The sequence below is a fragment of the Saccopteryx bilineata genome, chromosome 2 (genome assembly GCF_036850765.1).
Source record: "Saccopteryx bilineata isolate mSacBil1 chromosome 2, mSacBil1_pri_phased_curated, whole genome shotgun sequence".
Lineage (NCBI taxonomy): Eukaryota > Metazoa > Chordata > Mammalia > Chiroptera > Emballonuridae > Saccopteryx > Saccopteryx bilineata.
In genome coordinates, this window is record NC_089491.1 from 34,666,762 (window position 1) to 34,688,772 (window position 22,011).

Below are 22,011 nucleotides of genomic sequence, written 5' to 3' on the forward strand. Positions count from 1 at the left end.
AAGCAATGAAGGGTGATAGAAGGTCAGGGCCAGGGTGGTAAGGAGTGCAACCAAGCTCGGTGTCCAGAGGATCCCTCTGCCCTACACGGGAGTATAGATGGGAGGGTCCAGTGGGCTCGCCGGGACTGGAGAGAAGAGGTTTTACCTGAGCAGCGGCGAGGCTGAGGGGAGCCACACAGTATCATGTGGTTGACCACTCAGGCCTAGACTCTCACAGGCCATTCGTGAGCTGGCTCTGCTCTCCTTCAGCTGGTTCCTTTTTTACTCACATCACCAATTTGTGTGTGTGTGTGTTTATCATCTCCTTGTTAATCTTACCAACCTACCTGTAGTTTCCCAAACATTCCCTATTTTCTTCTATCTCACGGCCTTTGCTCAAGCTGTTCCAGCTCTCTCTTGTCCAGCCAACATGGCTAGCTCCTAGCCACCCTTCAAATCACCGCTCACGTGTCACTTCCTCTGGTAAGCCCTCTCTGACTGCCATGTACAAACAAACCTCCATTATTACCTATAGCCCCCTGGGTCCCAGTGACCCAGACTCCCCCAGTGGCCTCATTCAAAGGACTCTTCACTCCTGTAAGGCTGGGCTCAGGCGGACTCTTTCCAAAACCGCAGTGCCTGGCACAGGGCCTTCTCACACAGGGGTGCTCAGTCAATATTGAACGAACAAATAAATACAAAGCCGGATGAGAAGCGAGGGCAGCTCAAGAAGGCTGGATGATAATTGTGTTCGTAATTATTACTGTTGATGAAGGGATCTAAATGTATCATCTAATTTAATCCTCACGACAAGTCTATGGGACGAATACTTTTGTTGCCCCCATTTTACAGATAGGAAAACGGAGGTTTCAGAACTTAAGTCATTTGCCCGCCCGGCGGGTGAGAGTGGAGCTGGAATTGGAGCGCAGGCAGGCTGGCTCCAGAGGACACAGTGTTACCCACTTGGCTGGGCTGGGAGGGGGTGGGGAGGCTGGCTTGGCCAGTGAGATGGTGGATTGGGAAGGTGGTGAGGTTTCTCTGGTTTTCCGCTTTTTGAGGGTTCACACTTGAGGGGACGAAGAGCAGACAGGTCAGCAGCAATGATGCGTTCTCTCTTCACGTCTCACCAGGTCCGTAGAGGCAGCCTGTTCACTTGGTTGGCCTCCACAGCACACCACTGTCCGGCAGTTCCCTCTTACATTCTCCGGGGGAGCTCCCCGTGCGTCCCACTGTCGAGGCAGTGAGCCTCACACTCCTTCTGTCCCATGTGTCTCCTGCAGATGTCATGGCACCCCCAGTACCGGAGCTCCAAGTTCCGCCACGTCTTTGGCAAACCAGCCAGCAAGGAGAACTGCTACGACTCGGTGCCCATCACCCACAGCGTCCACGACAATCACTTCTGCGCCGTGAACCCCCACTTCATTGCAGTCGTGACTGAGTGTGCTGGCGGGGGGGCCTTCCTCGTCATCCCCCTGCACCAGGTAAGGACGCTTGGTGAGCCCCAGGCCCAAACAGCTCCCTGGAGGCAGCCCAGGACAGAGAGAAGACAGAAAGGGCCTTGCTTTCTGCTACAATGCATGGGTTCAAGTCCTAGACCTCCTATTACCAGCCGTGTGACCTTGAATAAGTAATTTCGCCTCTGTGAGCCTCGATTTTCTCCTTGGGAAAAAATATACCTCTCCAGGGATTTCAGCAATTGCCTAGCTATTCCTGGGATTTCCCCTCCATCCCACTGCAAAATAATTCACTCCTGAATAAAATATAGTTTTTAATGCATTGCCAGGCTCACAAGATGTCAGGGAAATCTCCAAAGCCACTTCCCTTTCCCCCAAAAGGAAACAAACCTTAAGCCAAAATCTAAGGTAGGAGAGGAAAGCAGTAAATGAACAGGATGAACGGGCTTATCCTAAGGGCAAATGTTGACAGCAGAGGTTGGACCATATACATTTGCTGATATTTAACAGTTTTTGATCCCCAAGTGGCAGTATATTAAAGATTAACCTAATGGCAAATCTTTTCAGGAGCCTGAGTTTCTGCCTTAGGGAAGAAACCTCCAAGAGGACTAAAGAGATTGTGGGTTGGTAGTGGCTCTGGCTCGCAGTAAAAGCAGAGACAGTCTCTAGAGGAAAATATTTCCAGTGTGGACAGGAGTCCCATAGATTAAGATCAGGGAACTTGATAATGTGAGATGAGCTAGCATGTAAGCCACCATGAGTTACAAGCATCAGACTTAGAACCCAAAGGACTTCAGAAGTTAAAAGTCAAATTGGAATCAAATTACCCAGGTTTTCTGATCCCAATGCAATTGACTTAGAAATCAATAACAAAAGATAATTTTAAAATTCCTGTTCATTTGGAAATGTAAAGACACAGTTAAAAATAACCTCCAGGTCAGCCCTGGCCGGTTTGCTCAGTGGTAGAGCGTCGGCCTAGTGTGCGGAGGACCCGGGTTCGATTCCCGGCCAGGGCACACAGGAGAAGCGCCCATTTGCTTCTCCACCCCTCCGCCGTGCTTTCCTCTCTGTCTCTCTCTTCCCCTCCCGCAGCCAAGGCTCCATTGGAGCAAAGATGGCCTGGGCGCTGGGGATGGCTCTGTGGCCTCTGCCTCAGGCGCTAGAGTGGCTCTGGTCGCAACATGGCGACGCCCAGGATGGGCAGAGCATCGTCCCCTGGTGGGCAGAGCATCGCCCCATGGTGGGCGTGCCGGGTGGATCCCGGTCGGGCGCATGCGGGAGTCTGTCTGACTGTCTCTCCCTGTTTCCAGTTTCAGAAAAATAAAAAATAAAAAAAAAATAACCTCCAGGTCAAAGAAGATATAAAAATGAATATTTAAAACTACTTAGAAATGAATGATAATGAAATATGTCACAAAACTTAAGGGAAAGTGATGCTTCAAGGGAAATGTATAAAATGGTTGCTTGTATTTGAAAATTCATGTTGAGCCTGACTAGGTGATGGCGCAGTGGATAAAGCATCAACATGGGATGCTGAGGACTCAGGTTCAAAACTCTGAGGTCGCTGGCTTGAGCATGGGATCATAGACATGACTCTGTGGTTGCTGGCTTGATCCCAAAGGTGGCTGACTTAAAACCCCAGGTTGCTGGCTTGAGTTTAAGGTGCTGGCTTGAGCCCAAGGTCTCTGGTTTAAGCAAGGGGTCACTGGCTCAACTGGAGCCTCCTAGTCAAAGTACGTATGAAAAAGCAATCAAAGAACAACTAAAGTGCCGCATCTACAGTTGATGCTTCTCATCTCTCTCCCTTCCTGGCTGTCTCTGTCTCTGTCTTTCTGTCTCTCTGTCCCTCTCTCTCTTGCTAAAAAAAAAAAAAAAAATTATATTGAAATGAATGTTCCAATTAAGATGTTAGAAAAAACAACAGATAAACAAAGAAAGTTTGAGAAAGGAGATAATAAAAAGCTGATACCAGTGAAAGAAAATACAAAGATACAGTAGAAAGTGTCAAAAGAGCCAAAACTTGGTTCCTAGGAAAGATTGATGGACAAAGTTTTGGTCAGACGGTCAAGAATAAAAGAGGGCCCTGGCCGGTTGGCTCAGCGGTAGAGCGTCGGCCTAGCGTGCGGAGGACCCGGGTTCGATTCCCGGCCAGGGCACACAGGAGAAGCGCCCATTTGCTTCTCCACCCCTCCGCCGCGCCTTCCTCTCTGTCTCTCTCTTCCCCTCCCGCAGCCAAGGCTCCATTGGAGCAAAGATGGCCCGGGCGCTGGGGATGGCTCTGTGGCCTCTGCCCCAGGCGCTAGAGTGGCTCTGGTCGCAACATGGCGACACCCAGGAGGGTCGCAACATGGCGACGCCCAGGATGGGCAGAGCGTCGCCCCCTGGTGGGCGTGCCGGGTGGATCCCGGTCGGGCGCATGCGGGAGTCTGTCTGACTGTCTCTCCCTGTTTCCAGCTTCAGAAAAATGCAAAAAAAAAAAAAAGAATAAAAGAGGGAAGGTGCAAATAACAACAGGTACAAAAGGCAATATAAAAACAGAGTTTCAAAACACAAGACACTAACATGAGCAATTTTATGATATATTTGAAAATGTTAACTATATGGACATATTTCTATAAAAAATGTATAACTTGTCAGTACTAATACAGGTTGAAATAGAAGGCCTGAATAGTCCTGTAACTATTTTTTAAATTATATGATTAAAAAAGATGCATTCTGACCAAGTTGGATTTATTCCAGAAACAATGTATTGATAGATCTTTATATTAACAAATGAAAGGAGAAAAACCATATGGTCATCATAAATCCAGAAAAAACATTTGATAAAGTGCAATATCTATTCATGACAAAAATTCTTTGCAAACTAGAAAAAGGGAATTTCACTAATATATAGGAAACAGATTTCTTAAAACCATTTATTTTGAAAGAGTCTCAACCCTATAGAAAAGTTGCAAAAAACAGTTGAATAAACTGATTATCCTTCACCTAGATTCACCAGTTGTTAACATTCTGCAAGATTTACTTTTTCTCTTTTATATTTTCCTCTCCATATGTGTTTATATAGAAATTTTATTCCTGGCCCGGAATCCAAGTAGGATCATGCATTGTATTTATTTGTTCTCTTAGGCTACTTTATGTCATGGTGTTGCCATTTTTAAGCAGTAAAGTCTAGTTGTTTTGTAGAATGTTCCTAATTTGGATTTTTAAAATTTTTTCCTTATGATTATATTGATGTTTTATATATATTATAATATTTATAATATATTTAATATATATTTATAATATATATTATTTATATATTTTTTTATATATTATATTAATTTTTTTAATTATTGATTGATTTTAGAGTGAGAGGAAGGGATATGGAGAGACAAAAGCATTGATCTGCTTCTGTAATGTGCCCTGACCACAACCTTTTCGTATCGGGATGACACTCTAACCAAATTAGCTATCCAGTAAGGGCACGTTGATGTTATGCAGTTTTGGCAAGAGTGTTAAACAAGTGATGTTACATCCTTGGTTTATTACATCACATGACACATGTTGTCAGTTTGTCCCATTATCGGTGATATTTGATCTCTTTGTTAATGTGGTGCAAGCATCATTTGTAAAGAAAGAATGTTAGGACCTGTGGTGGTGCAGTGGATAAAGTGTTGACCTGGAATGCTGAGGTCTCCGGTTCAAAACCCTGGGCTTGCCTGGTCAGGGCACATACAGGAAGCAACTACTACTATGAGTTGATGCCTCCTGCTTCTCACACTCCTCCCGCCCAGTCTCTCTTTTCTCTCTTAAAAACTAATAAGTAAAAAAATTTAAGAACTTAAAAAAAGAAAAAGTTATAAAATAAAAATATAATTTAAAAAAAGAATGTTAGAAACATCACCTTATGTCATCAGTAAAATAAAAAAGGTTCTGGACTGTACAGTAAGACCAGAAAAATAAGTAAAAGTTTTAAGGATTGAAAAAGAAGTAATACCACTTTTCTTTATAGATATGATTGACTACATAGAAACACAGAAAAACATATAGTCAAATTATTAGGAAAAATAATTGGAGTGTTTAGAAGGTAATTGGATAAAAAAAATCAGAATACAAAAATGAACTGCATTTCAACCTATCAAGAATGCTTACAAAATGTAAACATTTGCAGTAGAAAAAGGAGAATTAATGCCTGGGAGTAAACAAGCAAGACTTAGATGGAGAAGATCACAGAGCATTTCCAGAAACAAATATTAATGACCCAAGCAAATGGAAATACATACCATGTTCATGAATAGCCACTTTCTTCTCCCTCCCTCGAATTTCCAGACCATTCTCCTTTTTAGGATATATCCCATAGCCTGTATTTTTCCCTTAGGACACCAAGCTCTGACTACTTTAAATCAGAATCATTTGTGTTCTGCTAGAACCTTCTATACTTGGAATAGGGGAGAAAAAAATGAACCAGTACTTTGTTTATCCAAATATCACATTGCAGGCACACAATTGGTGCTCATAAGTTTTCATTGCTTGAACAAATTCTCTAATAATTGTTCACCCAAATAAATAGGGAGGGCAAAATTGGCAAAGGGACTAGCACAAGCAAAGGCATAGAGGTGGAACTATGTGTGGATGGTTCAGGGAACAACGTAGAGAGCTGTCTGGCTAGAACAGATGAACAGTTTGTTTAGGGGAGGAAGGGAAGTACCCTGCAGAAGTGGATTGGGTCCAGATAAGAAGGGCTTTGAATGCCAGTATAAGTGTGAACTGAAATTTTTCAAGCTGGGGAGGGCTGAGTGTACAATGGGGTTTATGGAAAGACTTGAAGGCGAGCTGAAAGGACCCTTAGAGATGGCCTGTTTGACTACTTATTTCTTCTAAATTCTGAGTGCTTTTAAAAGATTCTGTCCACTAAACAAACTGCATTCTTAATTACACATTCAAGTGTTTTCCTGATATTTATTACTCAGACATTTTCAGAACTGTCAGTTTCCAACTCACATGAAATTTTCAGTGTACATAGGTACTAACAACTGATATTAAGAAAATAAATTGGTTTGATGTGTTGGAATGTGACCTGGGTGGGGAGAGGGGACCCCTAGCATAGTTAGGAGGATCAGAGAAGGCCTTTCTAGGGAGATGACATTTGGGCTGAGAGCCGCTAGAAATGCGAGAAGCAGTGTTCGGGTGGAATGAATAGCAGGTGCAAAGGCCCTGAGGTGGGAATGGGTTTGGTGTTTGAGAAGCAAACTGGTGTGTTGTCACATAGGCAAGAGCAGTGGGAGGTGGTCAGAGAAGGGAGCAAGGGTGGGACTGAGAAGGCCTCACAGGCCAGGGCAGAAGTTTGGCTCTATTCTGTGTCCAGTGGGAAAGCCACTCTGGACGGTTGACATTCAGTTGTCTTGTGCAGCCTGATGTTGGGTAAAATGTGCAATTAATTCCCTTTGGGCTTTTTGAAATAGTATCGTAAATAGCTTGCAGACACATGTTAATTGCTGCTGTCACAGACTCCTAGGAGTCCAGGCATCACAGGAGCTGGAAGCCACTAGTCAGAGCTCAGGCCTGAGCGTCACAGCGCAGGTTCTGATTCCGTGGGCCTGAAGTGAGGCCAGAGAGTCTGCATCCCAACAAGCTCCAGAGTTGCAGATAAAATGTGGGGTGCCAATTAAATATGAAGCTCAGATAAACACCAAATAACTTTTGTTACTTGTTTTTTCTTTTTAATTCAACTTTTTGGCTTTGAGGTCATTGTAGATTCACATGTACTGTAGTTGTAAGAAATAACACAGATTATGTGTACCCTTCATCCAGTTTCCCCCGATAGTAACATCTTGCGAGTCTAGAGTACAATATCACAGCCAGAATATCAACATCAGTACAATCAAGACAGAGACTGCTTCCAGTGTCACAAGGTCGCCCATGTTGCTCTTTTAGAGTCACAACCACTTCCCTCACTCTCACTCTCATCTTGACCAATAATCACTCATCCGTTCTCCGTTTCCATACTTTTACCATTTTAAGAATGTCCTATGAGCCCTGGCTGGGTAGCTTAGTTGGTTAGAGCATCATTCCGATATGGCAGTGTTGCAGGTTCGATCCCGGGTCAGGGCACGTACAAGAAATCAACCAATGAATGCATAAATGAGTGAAACAACAAATTGATGTTTCTCTCTCTCAAATCAATTTTTTTAAATGTTATATGAATAGAACTATATAGTATGTAACCTTTTGGGCTTGACTTTTTTCACTCAACATTAAAGATCCATCCAAGTCGCTGTGCATATCAATAGCTCATTCTTTTTCGTTGCTAAGTAGTATTCCGTGGTGTGAACGCATCACCGTCTGTTTAACCGTCCCCCACGCCCCCTCACCCCCCAGCTGAAGGCCATCTGGATTGTTTCCGGTTCAAGGCTGTCATGAATAAAGCTGCTATCAACATTTGTCTACAGGTTTCTGTGTGAACATAAATCAGTCTCCATTTCTATGGGACAGGTGCCTAGGAGTGCAGTGACTACTAGGTCATGAAATGTATTAATTTTATAAGAAACTGCCAAGCTATTTTCATAAAGAATTTTTCTTAGTGTAAGTAAAATACCGTGTGGGACATACTTAAACTAAAAATACTATATATTTGTTGTTTATCTGAGATTCAGATATCCCTGGGCATCCTGCAACTTCTGTGTGCTGATTCTGGCTCCTCTCCTCCCAGGTGGTACTGATGCTGCTGGCTTGCAAACTGCATTTCAGTAGCTAGACTGTGATCTTGTTCTTCATAATTGTGAAAAAATTTCAAACACAAAAGTTGATTAAAAACAATATAATGAACTCTGCTATACCCAGATTCTAGAATTTTCAAGACTGTCACTTTTTTTTTTTTTTTTTTTTGAGAGGAGGGGAGATAGACAGACTTTCGCATGCGCCTTGACCGGGGTCCACCCTGCAATCCCATCTGGGGCCGATGCTCGAATCAACCAAGCTATTTTTAGCTTCTGAGGCTGACGCTGGGAAGAATGAGCCATTCTCAGTGCCCAGGGCCAACACTCGAACTAATAAAGCCATTGGCTGTGGGAGGGAAGAGAGAGAAGGGGGGGAAGGGAAGAAGCAGATGGTTGTTTCTCCTGTGTGCCCTGGCCAGAAATCAAACCCCAGATGTCCATACACTGGGCCAATGCTCTCTCCACTGAGCCAGACAGCCAGGACAAGACTGCCACTCTTGCTTCCTCCATCGCCCCCTTTTTTTTCCCTAAAGTATTTTAAAGCAAATCCTGGACATTTTGTCATTTTATCCCCACAAACTTTAGGATGCAATTCTAAAAAATTTGTACATTTTCTGACTTGACCCCAGTGCCAGGATCCCAGCACTGACACTCCTGTGTCACTTGATTTCCACTTCATGTGAAACGTCCCTGATTGCCTCATAAATGCCTCTTTGTGTTTGAATCAGGTCCAGAAAGGCATTGCATTTGGTTGATGTTTCCTTAAGTTACCACATCCAGTGTGATGGAGCAGGAGTGAGAGGCCATCAGGCGAAGCATGCAGGTGCCGGTCCCAGCACACTGCACTCACTCTGGGCAGACAAGACAGTGTTACACTGATGCCTTCACAGCCCGCTGTGTAGGGAGCATCGCCCCATTGTGCAGATGAGGGTGCTGAGGCTCAGAGAGTTGATTTCCCCAGGACCCTGAGCAGTAAGGAGGAGGACCCAAGGAGACATCGCCTCCTTGTTGGCTACCAGGGATTTTGTTCCATCCAGGCAGAGGGAGGAAGCTAGGGAGGGACAAGTTAGCTAATTATTTAACTGTCTGGGTGGAACGTGTCTGGCCTTACCATGGTGTCCCGGAAGTTCTCAAAGGGGCTAGGCTGACCCAGGTGGTATCAGGTGTCTGAAGGGAGTGACTGCAGGTAGGGCCCTTCCTTTTGCGTGCAGTGACCCAGAGAGAGCCCACTGGTGGGCGGGGCCTGCAGCCTTGGCAACAGAGGGCTGTGCTCAGGGAATGAGGTGCAGTGGGAAGGTCTGGGCACAGGCCCGCCCTGAGCCTGGGGACATGCCAGGCTGGGCTCCTGACCCTGGGGCCCAACCTGCAGCAGGTTCACCTCTGGAAGGGTAGAGGGGTTGCTGTGAGGTGTGGAGGAGGGGAGGAATGAAGGCTGAGGCAGGCAGTGGACGCTGGGACATTGCTGGGAATGGACCAGGCCAGAGGGGAAGCCATGGGCCTGAGGGGTCGAATGGACACCAGGGCCTTCAGGTGCCTGGAGAAGGGGGGTGGAGGGCACTTCACTGCTGAGTGCTTAGAGGCCAGATGGAGCCTTCTCAAGCCTGTGTCTAACCGTGAAACTCCCCTGCTCAGATGCCTCCCAGGGCTCCCTGTTGCCGCAGATGAAGTCCTGCCGTCCTCACCAAAGCCCTCCATCGCCTGTCCAGTGGACATTCTGAATCTCAGAGCCTTCCAGAGCACCTGCCTATCCCTTCCACTCTCAGATTCCCCGTCTGGAACGCAGGGTGTGGACTAATCCATTTTATTTCTTTGTTTTTGTTTATTTTTGACTCTTTCAGTTCTATGGATCTGTTTGGCCTGGAAGAGAACTTACTCAAGGAATAGGTCCTCTACCTTCAAATTTCCCAGGAGCTGGCCTGGGAGGGGGTGGGAGGGGTGTCTATGGGGTCCCAAAGTACAGAGCCAGGACCAGAAGCAGAAAGTGAGGGGACACACTCAGGGAGGCCACACCAGGCTTGAAGTAAGGAGTGTTTTCTCACAGTAAATAGGGTCTGAAAGTGGAATAAACCACCTGGATAGGAAGTGAGCTCCCCATTTCTGGAGGTGACCAAGTGGGCTTACCAGATAACCTCTGTGGTTCACCACTTCCAACCTTGGGTGTGGGATTCTGCAGTAAGCCATCTTCATGCTCATATGTGTACTCGTGAGGGGAAGGTTGATGAACGATGCTTATGGGAACATGATTTGCATTTTAGCAGCAAGTGTGTTCTCAGGATTAGGAAACACCCTTACCATCCTTCCTTCTGCTCAACTTTCTCTTCTGGACAGTCCCCCTGGCCCCAATCAGGGGCATACTTCTTCTCATCAGGACATAACTCATCTGTCCACATGTCCATCTCTCCATAGCGTCCAGCCTTGAGCCTCTGCAGGGTGATTGTCTCCATGCCCACAGCCTGACTCTTCCTGTCTAGCCTTCTCTCCCATCCCATTTTTCAGTCTGAGGCCTGTTCCTGGCTGATGGCTGGCTAATGGACAGAAGGGCGGAAGTGACCTCCTGATTATTTAGTAATCTAGAAATACTGGCACTGAGTAATTCTGGTTAACTGAACCTATAAGTTGACAATTATGTTACTAGTTTGGACAAATAACTCCAACCAAGACTTTGTTTATAAAATTCAAAATTCAAATAAACATGCTTTATTCCCCATGAAACCTGAAGAACAAAGAATATGAACAAAGAGCAAAGAATATGAATATTACATTTTATCTCTTAAGTGATATTTATCAGTATTTCATAAACTTGCTTTCTATTGGTAAAATATTTTTGCACGCATTTTCTCCTGTGTTCCTCAGGAGGTTGCTAAGGATAGGCATTAATGTTATCCTTGCTTTATGCATGAAGAAATCAGAACTCAGAGAGGTGAGTATCACCCTTGGAGTGTACTTACAATTTCTATGTTGGTATTTGCACCATCTCTACAGTTAACAAATATCTTATCTCATATGACCTATGCAAACAGATCAGACAGATTTAACAGTACCTTCCGCACACAAGCTGCTATGTGTGAATCAGCATGGTTTACAAAATACAACTGGTGAGCTGCATCTGAAGACTATATGAATTTCAAGTCAATGTGTAATTTTAAAAATAATGTTTTGGTGTTTTGCAAAAGGTATATGTATTTGCAAACATATACAGGGTGGGACAAAAGTAAGTTTACAGTTGTGAGTATGTGGAACACAGAGTTTATTTCTGTATTACTATTGATCAATAATTGTATTATTTTTCCATTGTAAATGTCCCTGTCCTGACAGGGCTCTTAGCAGCTCAGTCAATAGCCCACCAGACTGCCTAATGTCTGTTAATGAGGGTCCTCAGCACAGAGCAGCCTGCCAGCCTCAGGGGAGAGCCAAGCTGTCTGGGGCTGGGGCTTTTGCTCTGCCACGCCTGGGAGGACGGCTGGCCCAAGCTCCACTCTGAGCAGCTGCCTGTCTGACCAAGGCCTGGCCCTGACGCACCTCCTGAGCCTGGCTGGACTGACCTGGGAGCTGTGGGTCTGAACGGTGCTCCTGGCGGTTTGCCGCCTGTCAGCCTTGGGCCCGCCTGCAATCAGCTCTTATGAGGCAACCTCAGGCCAGACTGGGTCATGGCCCTGGGCCAGAGTGTAGAGATAAAGGCCCTGAGAGCAATTAGGTGTGCCATAGTCCAAGACCCTGCACTGCTCATGCCCTTGACCCAGGAAATGATCCAAGAGAAGAGGAAGGCTGTGTGCAGGAAGCAGGCAGGACACTGACTCAGGGAGGGCTGGGCTCCCTCAGCGCAGTAAGGACACCACAGACTCACACTTGCTGGCCAGGGCCCTGTGCTGCAGCCCAGCTCTGCACCTCACATTCCCACAATCCTGGGCAAGTCCCCCCTCCAGTCTGTGGTCAGGGAGAGAGTGCAGCGATCCACTAGTGATGCCTACCACTGGTGTAGGTACGAGAGCTGTGCTGGGTTTTTACTACTCCTGGTCTCCGAGAGCCCTTCAAGTTGTGCAGTTTTATAACAAATTTTTGGCTAATCCTAGAAGGACCCGTATTTTCAGAAAGTCTAGAGTTTTGTCTTAAATACTTTTCTATTGCAAAATTCACAGTTTTTATAGAAAGTTTGGGAAAAAAACTTTTAAAGACATAGAAGATGATTAAAAGCACCTATTTATCCCGCTATCCAGAGCTAACCGTCAACGTTTTGGTGTATTTCCTTCCAGTATTTTCTTCAGTTTTGATACATGTATGTGTGCACACGCACACATATACATATAGTAATAGCTGTTCTTATTTGAGCACTTAAACTCTATAGGGCATGCACAGTATCTCATTTTACACCCATAACAATCCTGCAAGGGCGAAGGGATTATTCATATTTCATAGATGAGGAGAAAGAGGCATACAAAACTTGAGCAGACATGATCAGATTTTAGTTCTTTTTTTTTTTTTTTGTATTTTTCCGAAGCTGGAAACAGGGAGAGACAGTCAGACAGACTCCCGCATGCGCCCGACTGGGATCCACCCGGCATGCCCACCAGGGGGCGAGCTCTGTCACGACCAGAGCCACTCTAGCTCTGAATACCAGGTACCAGGGCAGAGGCCAAGGAGCCATCCCCAGCGCCCGGGCCATCTTTGCTCCAGTGGAGCCTCGGCTGCGGGAAGGGAAGAGAGAGACAGAGAGGAAGGAGAGGGGGAGGGGTGGAGAAGCAGATGGGCGCTTCTCCTGTGTGCCGTGGCCGGGAATCGAACCCGGGACTTCTGCATGCCAGGCCGACACTCTACCACTGAGCCAACCGGCCAGAGCTTTTAGTTCTTTTTTAAAAAAAAAAAGTTATTGATTTTAGAGAAAGAGAGAAAAGGAGAGAAAAAGAGAAAAACACTGATTTGCTGTTCTACTTATTTATTCCTGTTCTACTTATTTATGCAATGACTGGTTGATTCTTGTATGTGTCCTGACTGAGTGTCGAACTCACAACGTTGGCATGTCAGGCTGACACTCTAAACAACTGAGAGAACTTGCCAGGGCAGCTCTTTTACTTAAATATGAAAGAGGTCAGGGGAGCGAGCATTCTGGTGGGTGGGCTCCCAGGACCCGAGGCCGGAGGGTGGATGTGGGCAGGCAGAGGAGCCTGTCCTGCTCCGTGTTTTGCCAGGACCATGCAGACTGGTGTGTAAAATGTGTGTGTTGGTCCCTGTCTACTCCAAGTTTCTGTGCCTGAACCCATGTGGCTGCCCCATGACCCAGGGAATGTCCCAGTCTGTCACTGCAGTTGGGAATTTCAGCTTCTGGGCTATGTGGCATAGGCGTGGGACCTGTGCGTCCTCCCAGCCCTGCACGGGAATTCTCAGCTGGAAAAGAGGATCCTCGAAGAGAAGGGAATTCCCTTTTTTTATTAACTGAAATATAACTCAACGTGCCATAAAATTCACCATTTCAAAGTGTGTGAGTCGGTGGGTTTTAGTGTATTCTGTGGTTGTGTAACCATCACCACTATCTAATTTCAAAGCAATTTCATCACCCCAAAAGGGACCCGCACCCATTAGCAGTCACTCCCACTGCCCCTCCCCCACGCCATCAATCTTTCAGTCTCTACGGCTTTACCTGTTCAGAATTTTTCATTTACATTAATCAGGGTTTTGAATACCAGGTACCAGGGCATCTATTGATTTGCTCAAGCAGTGAAACCACATCTGCTATATCATCTAAGTGGAATTGTACAATATTTTGTAGCTTCCAATGTCTGACTAATTTCACTTAATGTTTTTAAGGTTCATCCATGTTGTAGCATGCATCGGGACATCATTGTTTTTTTGACTGAATAATGTCCCATTGTATGAATATACTACATTTTGTGTATCTGTTCATCTGTTGGTGGACATTTGGTTTGTTTCTATCTTTTGGCAATTTTGAATAATGCTGCTATGAACATTGATGTACAGGTTTGGGGTTTTTTTGCATTTTTTGTTTGCCCTTGTGGGGGTATAATTTCTCATGGGGATATACCTGAGAGTGAAGTTATAGGTAGGGTGACTCTGTTTAACCTTCTGAGGATCTGCCGGACTGTTTTCTAAAATGGCTGCGCTGTTTCTGCCTCCCCACCAGCACTGTATGAAAGGAAAAGTCCTTTTATTGAGTACCTACTATGCATTAGGCCTACTATGCATTAGGCACTATGCTAGACCCTTTCCATACCTCATCTCCTATGATTCTCACATTGGCTCTGTGAAATACCTGTCATTGCCTGCATTTTGCTGAAGAAGACACTGAGGCTCAGAGAAGTGATGTGACTCCCCCAGGATCACACTAGGAATAACGGCAAGTGCTAGATTAGACACCTAGTTAGATGTCCAGTCCTGCCCGTTATGTTTCCCTGTCTACTCAGTGATTGCTGACTGACCAAGTGACTGTCAGACACTGAAGTGGAATTAGCACGCTCTCGTCCCCAACTCTTCTGGGTATTGTTTTGCAGACGGGAAAGTTGGACCCCCACTACCCAAAGGTCTGCGGGCACAGAGGGAACATCTTGGACATCAAGTGGAACCCTTTTGATGACTTTGAAATCGCCTCGTGTTCTGAAGATACCACGGTGAGTGTCAGCACATAAGGCTGTTCCCTCGACCAAAAGGAGCGGGATTGGGGCAGAGGGAGATGGAATGGTGTGGGTGCTCAGCGCTGCTGCTCCTGACCCCTTCATCCTTCATGAGGGGAGGTTACTGTTTGGGGCGGGGCTGGTTTAGATTCGGGCCTCCATGGAACTAGGGGCACGACTCCTCGCTATGGGTCTCAGTTCCCCCACCTATAAAATGGACATAATAGCTCCCAACAGCCTAGTGAAGATCCAGTGAGATTCATAGTCTAGTGGGAAATCCCATCTTTGGGGGGAACTATAAAATGCTATGAGGGTCATTGTTATTGTGGCCAGAAAATATTGTGCCACTTGATCTCACAGTCAATAGGTAAGCAAATTTTAAAAGAATAGGCATGGGAAACAAAAATGCATATGGATACCAAAACTATTCCTAAAGCTTCACTTTCACCAACTCTTTTGAGTTCCTATCCTGTACCAGGGACCTTAATCCCTGCCCCCACAATGTTCAGTGTTATTTACTTACCATTTATTTGGTGCCACTTCTAAAACATGGTGGGTCTGGCTTAAAACAAAAAGACACAGATGTGATCTGGTGATTTAAATTAGGATAAAAGTCATAGTTACCATTTATTGTGAGTCCACTGTGTTCCTGACTCTCATTATACATATGTCACTCAGTCTTTCCTTCCCAGCGATGGGGAAGTCGAGCATCTGAGAGGTTCAGCTACTTGCCCGATGTCACACAGTTTGTAGAGGCAGAGCCAGACTTCAAACTGAGGTCTGAGATCAGAGCCCAGTCTCTTTCCACTGAGTTATGCCAGTTCCCTGAAGGGCTGTAGCCACAGATAGAAGAAGTGGGGAAATAATACCAGAAACGTTGGCATTGGAGGGTTGCAGCTGCTGAACCTTAGGTGTAGCTCAGAGCTGCCTGGCAGCCAAGGCAAAAGAGAAACGGAACGTGTTACAGAACCCTCACTGTCTGGTAAAGGAAACACACCAGTTCACCAGGGCAAGCAGGTAGACAGTTCTAAGGGCACTGGTGTCGGTTTCCATGGAGGGGATGCTGAGGAACATTGAAGGGGCTCCAGAGATTGTGTTGGCTGGCCCCCTAGTGCCCTGAGAGTTCAGCACAAACCCTTCCTCCTGGCATCCACGGCTCCACCTGGGCCTTTGAGACAGGGGCAGGGGGAGAGCACTGTTCTTCGGGGGATACCCTATGCTGGGAGACAGATTTTCTCTGACACCAGCCAGGGAGTCAGGCCCATGGTGCACCTACTACCCACTACCTCAGGTTGTTAGGATGGCACCGATTACCAAGGGGCAGATTGGGCGGTACCAGGAGGCAGATTGGGAGGCCTGGACTCATCCCTGGTCAATGCCAGCCCCTGCATGGGGTGGAGGATCTTGGCAAAGCCCTTGTCCCTCTGAGGTGCCCCAGCTGCTCCTCTACTGAGTGAGAGGTGGATACAGAGAGATCTCTCCAGCCCTTTTGTTGGGCACTGCCAGCTCTTAGGGTGGCAGGGGTGCCAAGGTGGCCCTGGCTAACATTCCCCTGGGCCATGTATCCCCTGACAGATTAAGATCTGGAACATCCCCAAGCAGCTGCTGACAAGGAACCTCACAACCTACAGCAAGGAGCTGGTGGGCCACTCCCGCCGAGTGGGCCTGGTGGAGTGGCACCCCACGGCCACCGGCATCCTCTTCAGCGCGGGCTATGACTACAAGGTGGGTCTGTGGATTAGCGTCCTGGGGCTGCCTAACAAGCGACCAAACTGAGCGGCTTGAGACAATAGAAATTTTTTCTTGTACAGTTCTGAAGACTAGAAATCCTAAATCAAGGTGTTAGGAGGGCCATGCTTCCTCCAAAGTCTCTAGGGAAGAAGGCTGTGTGATTCTTCTAGCTTCTGGGGGCTCCAGGCATTCCTTGGCTTATGGATACATCACAACTGTCTTCCTTGTCACATGGCCTTCTCTTCTGTGTGTCTATATGACCTCTCCTTTTCTTATAAGGACACCAGACATGCCTGACCTGTGGTGGCGCAGTAGATAATGTGTCAACCTGGAACGCTGAGGTTGCCAGTTTGAAACCCCAGGCTTACCTGGTCAAGGCACATACGAGGAGCAACTATGAGTTGATGCTTTTCGCTCCTCCCCATTCCCTAGCCTTGCTCTCTTTAAAAAAAAAAAAGGATTATAACTAATTGCATAAGCAAAGACTCTATGTCCAAGTAAGGTCACATTCAAGTATGTCCAAGTAAGGTCCAAGAGGTTCTTGGTAGACGTAAGTTTGGGGGAACACTATTCAACCCATTAGTCTGCCTGGAGGGGCTGGGCTGGGCCCTGGGGGTTGGGAAAATCCATGGTATGGGAGACTGAGACTCTATTCCGACCCACCTCTGACTCGCAGTGTGACCTGGGAAAGCCCCTTGTCCTCTCTGAGCCTCAGTTTCTCAATCTGTACACATATGGGGTTGGTGTGACCATAGCTGTGGCTTTTCAGTTCCGCCCTGCACAACTCCATCAGGCTTTACTGAGCCCCTCGGGGCGGGGAGGGCCGCTTTCCCGCTGGATCAGAAGGGCTCTTTTATCTGTCTGTGGAGGGTGACTGCGGGGCTACTGCTGGAGGGTGACTGCGGGGCTACTGCTGGGCGTTGAGCAGGTTATTCTGTGCACAACTCCAGGGGACACTGTTCACGTCCTGGATTGGGGAACGGGTTGTCCTGGAGCTGTGCAGTGCATGGTAGCCGTGTTTCTGGGGGAGGTGGAAACTGCTGTTCGAAACCGCCTGGACTCGCTGGTCCGCCAGGGTCCCCCCAGCATGGATGCTTTGTTGCCCCAAGGCAGATGGTGTTTTTTATTCTCACTACTAGACAGCCCGACTCCCGGCTTTCCCCGCCTACCACGTGGCAGCTTCAGCCGGCAGATCCATCCTCCCACCTGAGGCCTCTTGGCCAGACTGCCATCTGTGGTTCCCTCCCGGGGATACCATGTTTCACTACAGCCTGGCCGGCGTGTGACTGTGGGGCCAGGGGGGCGGGGTGGCCACTGTGCTCAGAGCCCTCTCCCCGTGGTGCAGGTGATGGTCTGGAACCTGGAGACAAAGGAGTCTGTAATCATGAGCCCCGTGAAGACAATTGACTGTCACCAAGACGTGATCCTCTCTATGTCCTTCAACACCAATGGCAGCCTGCTGGCCACCACCTGTAAAGACCGCAAGATTCGGATTCTCGACCCCCGAGCAGGGTCCGTCCTCCAGGTCAGTGCTAGGCTGGAGGCTGGCTTGGGGTCAGAGGAGCAGGGAGTGGAGTGGAGACGGGGAGCCTTCTGATAACAGGGCAATAATGCTGTTCATTACAGTAATATAAGTTTTGGCCAAACCTTCTCACATATTATCCCCATTTTTCAGATGAGAAAACTGAGGCTGAAGAGAGGCTAAAAGACTTGCCCACATTGAAAGCTGGGATTTGAACCTAGTCTAATGGCAAAGCTTGTTGGTGTGCCTCAGCTCTGTCAGGGGGCATAACGTGGGATTGGAGACCTCAGTGTACCACTATTGATCCATGTGACCTTAGGCAAACGATTTCAGGTGTCAGAAATCCTCTATTTCCTCATCTGCAGCAATGAGTTATTAGTCCTTCCTCTCAGAAGATTAGATGAGATCACCCAGGTGACAGAGCCCACCCATTCCCGTGCTTTGCATATAGTTGGTGCTCAGTAATCTTTGAACAAGAGCGTGAAACCGGGCAAAAGTTTGCCTCTTATAGCTCAGAAACAATAATTCTGGAAGGATTGTCCAGGCAGAATAGGGGTGTGGAAGGAAGGCATTCCAGGTGGGACAGCGGCATAAGCCAAGGCAAGGGAGTCCCTGATTGGTGTGTCCCTGCAGGAAGCCAGCTACAAGGGGCATCGGGCCAACAAAGTGCTGTTTCTGGGGAACCTGAAGAAGCTACTGTCCACAGGCACATCCCGATGGAACAACCGGCAGATGGCCCTGTGGGACCAGGTGAGACTCCCACGCAACACCGCCGGCACCCCTTCGCTGAGTTCTGGCTTCTTCATTCATTCATTCTTTCATTCACTCATTGATCGAATTTATTGATAAGTAACAGGAAGATGCCAACAGCCTGATGGCATGAGCCCAGATCTTGTGCATCTTGTCATTTCAAGAGGGAGACTGGTTAGGACAGAGGAGGGGAAGGACATGTGACTGTGTCTGGGACCGGGATCTGGTGGAAGGGAGAGAGGGCCTTCTGGGCAGACGGAACAGCTGGAGCAAAGGCTTGGCGTGAACTGCTGAGGCGTGTGTGCAGCAGGAGCCGATGTTTAAGGCGGGGCAGGGGTGGGGCGAAGGCCAGGCAAAGCAGTATTGGTTGTCCACAGTTTCAAAGACTGGCAGATCTCCTTCTTCATTTATCAGAATAAATGACAAAACAGGTGGCGGAGGGCTGAAGTGAGATCAGGTGTATAAGAAGTGACTTGTCAAAGGCTGGCAAAATAACAGGTGGCGGTATCTCTCACACACACTCACACACACTCACACACACACACACACACACACACACTCTCTTCCAGAGCCCTATGGCAGGAATTCTTGGCTCAGAGCGCACCACTGAGGACCCCCCGTGAGTGACTCGCAGGCCTTCCTGTTGTCCCTTTCCCTGCAGGACGACCTTTCGGTGCCCCTCACAGAGGAGGACCTGGACGGCTCCTCAGGCGTGCTGTTTCCCTTCTATGATGCGGACACCAACATGCTCTATGTGGTGGGGAAGGTCAGTCTGGCACAGGAGGAAGGGGGCCTCGTGGAATCCTGAGGCAGGAGGGAGAACTACCCTAAGCCCAGCCCCACTGGTGGCCAGACAGCAGCCTGGGGCCCTTGGAGTGCAAGGCAGGGACAAAGCAGGCAAGAGTCACTGGACTCTCCCCCTGTGGTGAGCCCAGCCCTTCTCCCACCTTCCTGGCTCCCAGGAGCACCTGGGCCCAGAGCTTTAGAAGACCCTGAGCTGGTCCCTCCTCAACCGTGGGTCCAGATGAGGAGAGACTAGTTGGTGTGTCTCATCAGGGGCAACTTCATATCTGGGCAGAGCAGGTCTTCACTGGGTAGGACCATCGTCTGTATTTGGCACCCCTGACCCCAGCCCCCCATGCTAACAGCAGCACTCCCCCACACCCCTGCACTGCCGTCATGATGACAGTGACGCCCAGGAGTGCCCGGAGGTCAGACCCACTGGCTGGTCTTAGCACATGCCACTCTGACCTTTGTGTGCAGCTCTTGGACGGGGGTGGGGTTCCAGCCTGTGCCCCCAGGGCTTCTTCTGCCTTGTAAGTACCCGGGCTTTGGATCATGGTTGGGGGAACTGAGTGTTAAATGAGGACCTTCCTACTGCTTTAATGACAGTTTCCTGATGTTCCCTTGTGTGAGGTGGCTTTGCCAACTCTCTACCTACTATAAACGCCACGTTTCTGCTGCGTGGCAGCGGGGTGCGGTGGAGGCTGATGGGAACCGCCTGTGAACCATACCCTCCTCCTCCACAGGGAGACGGGAACATCCGCTACTATGAGGTGAGCGCCGAAAAGCCTCACTTGAACTACCTGACCGAATACCGCTCCAATCACCCTCAGAAGGGGATCGGTGAGTGCGGGCACCGAGGCCGCTTGCCACCTGGGGAGACAGGGATGAGTCAGATTCGGGCCCCGCCCTGGAGGGGCTCACATTCAGGATGGGAGATGGTGGTCAACAGTCTGACTCAGTGGGAGCTCTAGTTAGGTGTGCGGGAGGTTCTCAGGGAGGCTTCCTGAAGGAGGCAACATTTGAGGAACAGAAAGAGGAGGCAGAGCACAGCATGGGGAGAGAATGAAGGTATTCTAGGCCAAGGGGTCACAGTTAGACAGTAGCAGAGAGATGGGAGAGACTGACCAAACAGAGCCCCTACTTTCTCAGTGTGTTTGGGGATAAAACACAAAACCAGACACAACCGTATGTTGTCTTTAAGACACCACTAAAACATGAAGACCTAGCTATATTACAAGCAAAGAGATGGAGAAAGATGCACCATGCTAACAGTAAACAAAATAAAACTGGATAAGCTCTACTAAAAGTATACGGGCCATGAGCTGTGGGAATGGCGATGGAGGGCCCAGAGCAAGAGCACACTTCCTGCAGAAGTTGAGCTAAAATCATTTAAATTCCTCAAGGTGGGGACAGGGTCTGATCATTTCCACCCCGTTTCCCCAGCACGGGGCCCGGCCCAGCCGAGGAGAGTGGCCCCTGTTTACACCCAGGTGCGCAGCCTGGCTTGGCCACTCACACCGGGCCCTGGGGCCCCAGCCCAGCTGGAACCGCTTAGCCCTTGTTGACCGTTCTTCGGCAGGTGTTATGCCAAAGAGAGGTCTCGATGTGTCCACCTGTGAGATCTTCCGCTTCTACAAACTGATTACAACCAAAAGTCTCATCGAGCCCATATCCATGATTGTGCCCCGGCGGGTAAGAGTGGTGGGGGGTGTGCAAGGGAACCCTTCCTGGAGAAGGCTGAGCCCAGAGCCCGGGCCCGGCCCTGGGGCAGCGCCAGAGAGGCTGATGGCCCCTCCCATCAAGGGGAAGCCTTTCCTGTGGTCAGTGAGGCGTCACTGGGAGCTAGGAGTCCTGACTTGTCCTCCCTTCTGCTCTTGAGTTGCCTTGTGACCTTGGGAATGACCCTTTGCTCTCTAGGCCTTGGTTTTCTCAACTCATAGGGGTTGGGGAGGGCCTGGACCCCCAGCTATCTAAGCGCCCCCCTGTGGGTGGCCTCCCCGACCCCAGCTCTTACTGTCCTGACTTCTCCTGCAGTCAGAATCCTACCAGGAGGACATCTACCCACCCACCGCGGGGGCCCAGCCCTCTCTGACGGCCAGGGAGTGGCTCAGTGGAATGGACAAAGGTAAGGAAAGTAGCGAGGAGGCTCGGGTGAATGTGGGGGAAATGGAGTGTCCTCTGGCCCAAGTAGCGGGGAGGGGTTGGACTGTATTTATATTCCCCTGAAACCCCAGAGGACTGGTCCTTGACAGTCAGTCCCCAGGGGCTGGGATGGCCACATAGGGTCCAGGAAGGGAGGGACTTGTCCCAAGTAACTCAGAACAGTCCCTCCAAATCAGGGAATTTTGCTCCATGGAAAACTACTTTAAACTCTGAGCTGTGCACAGCGACCAGAGGGTCTCAGCCGGACACCCTTCCCCACGCTGCCACCCCCACCTCCACAAATACTCAAGAGACCCTCTCGGCAGCAGCCC

General features: G+C 48.4%; 1 protein-coding gene across 3 annotated transcripts in view; it reads left to right on the plus strand.

Annotated features, from left to right (window-relative positions):
• CORO2A (coronin 2A) overlaps positions 1-22,011 on the plus strand; it is a 50,621-nt gene that overhangs the window by 23,790 nt on the left and 4,820 nt on the right. For all 3 annotated transcript variants that reach the window (XM_066256669.1, XM_066256668.1, XM_066256670.1), the window contains 9 exons: positions 1,260-1,460; positions 14,629-14,745; positions 16,324-16,473; positions 17,825-18,004; positions 18,635-18,751; positions 19,413-19,517; positions 20,281-20,377; positions 21,117-21,229; positions 21,572-21,662. In XM_066256669.1, coding sequence (XP_066112766.1) covers positions 1,260-1,460; positions 14,629-14,745; positions 16,324-16,473; positions 17,825-18,004; positions 18,635-18,751; positions 19,413-19,517; positions 20,281-20,377; positions 21,117-21,229; positions 21,572-21,662 — 1,171 coding nt within the window. The remainder of the gene's footprint in view (positions 1-1,259; positions 1,461-14,628; positions 14,746-16,323; positions 16,474-17,824; positions 18,005-18,634; positions 18,752-19,412; positions 19,518-20,280; positions 20,378-21,116; positions 21,230-21,571; positions 21,663-22,011) is intronic.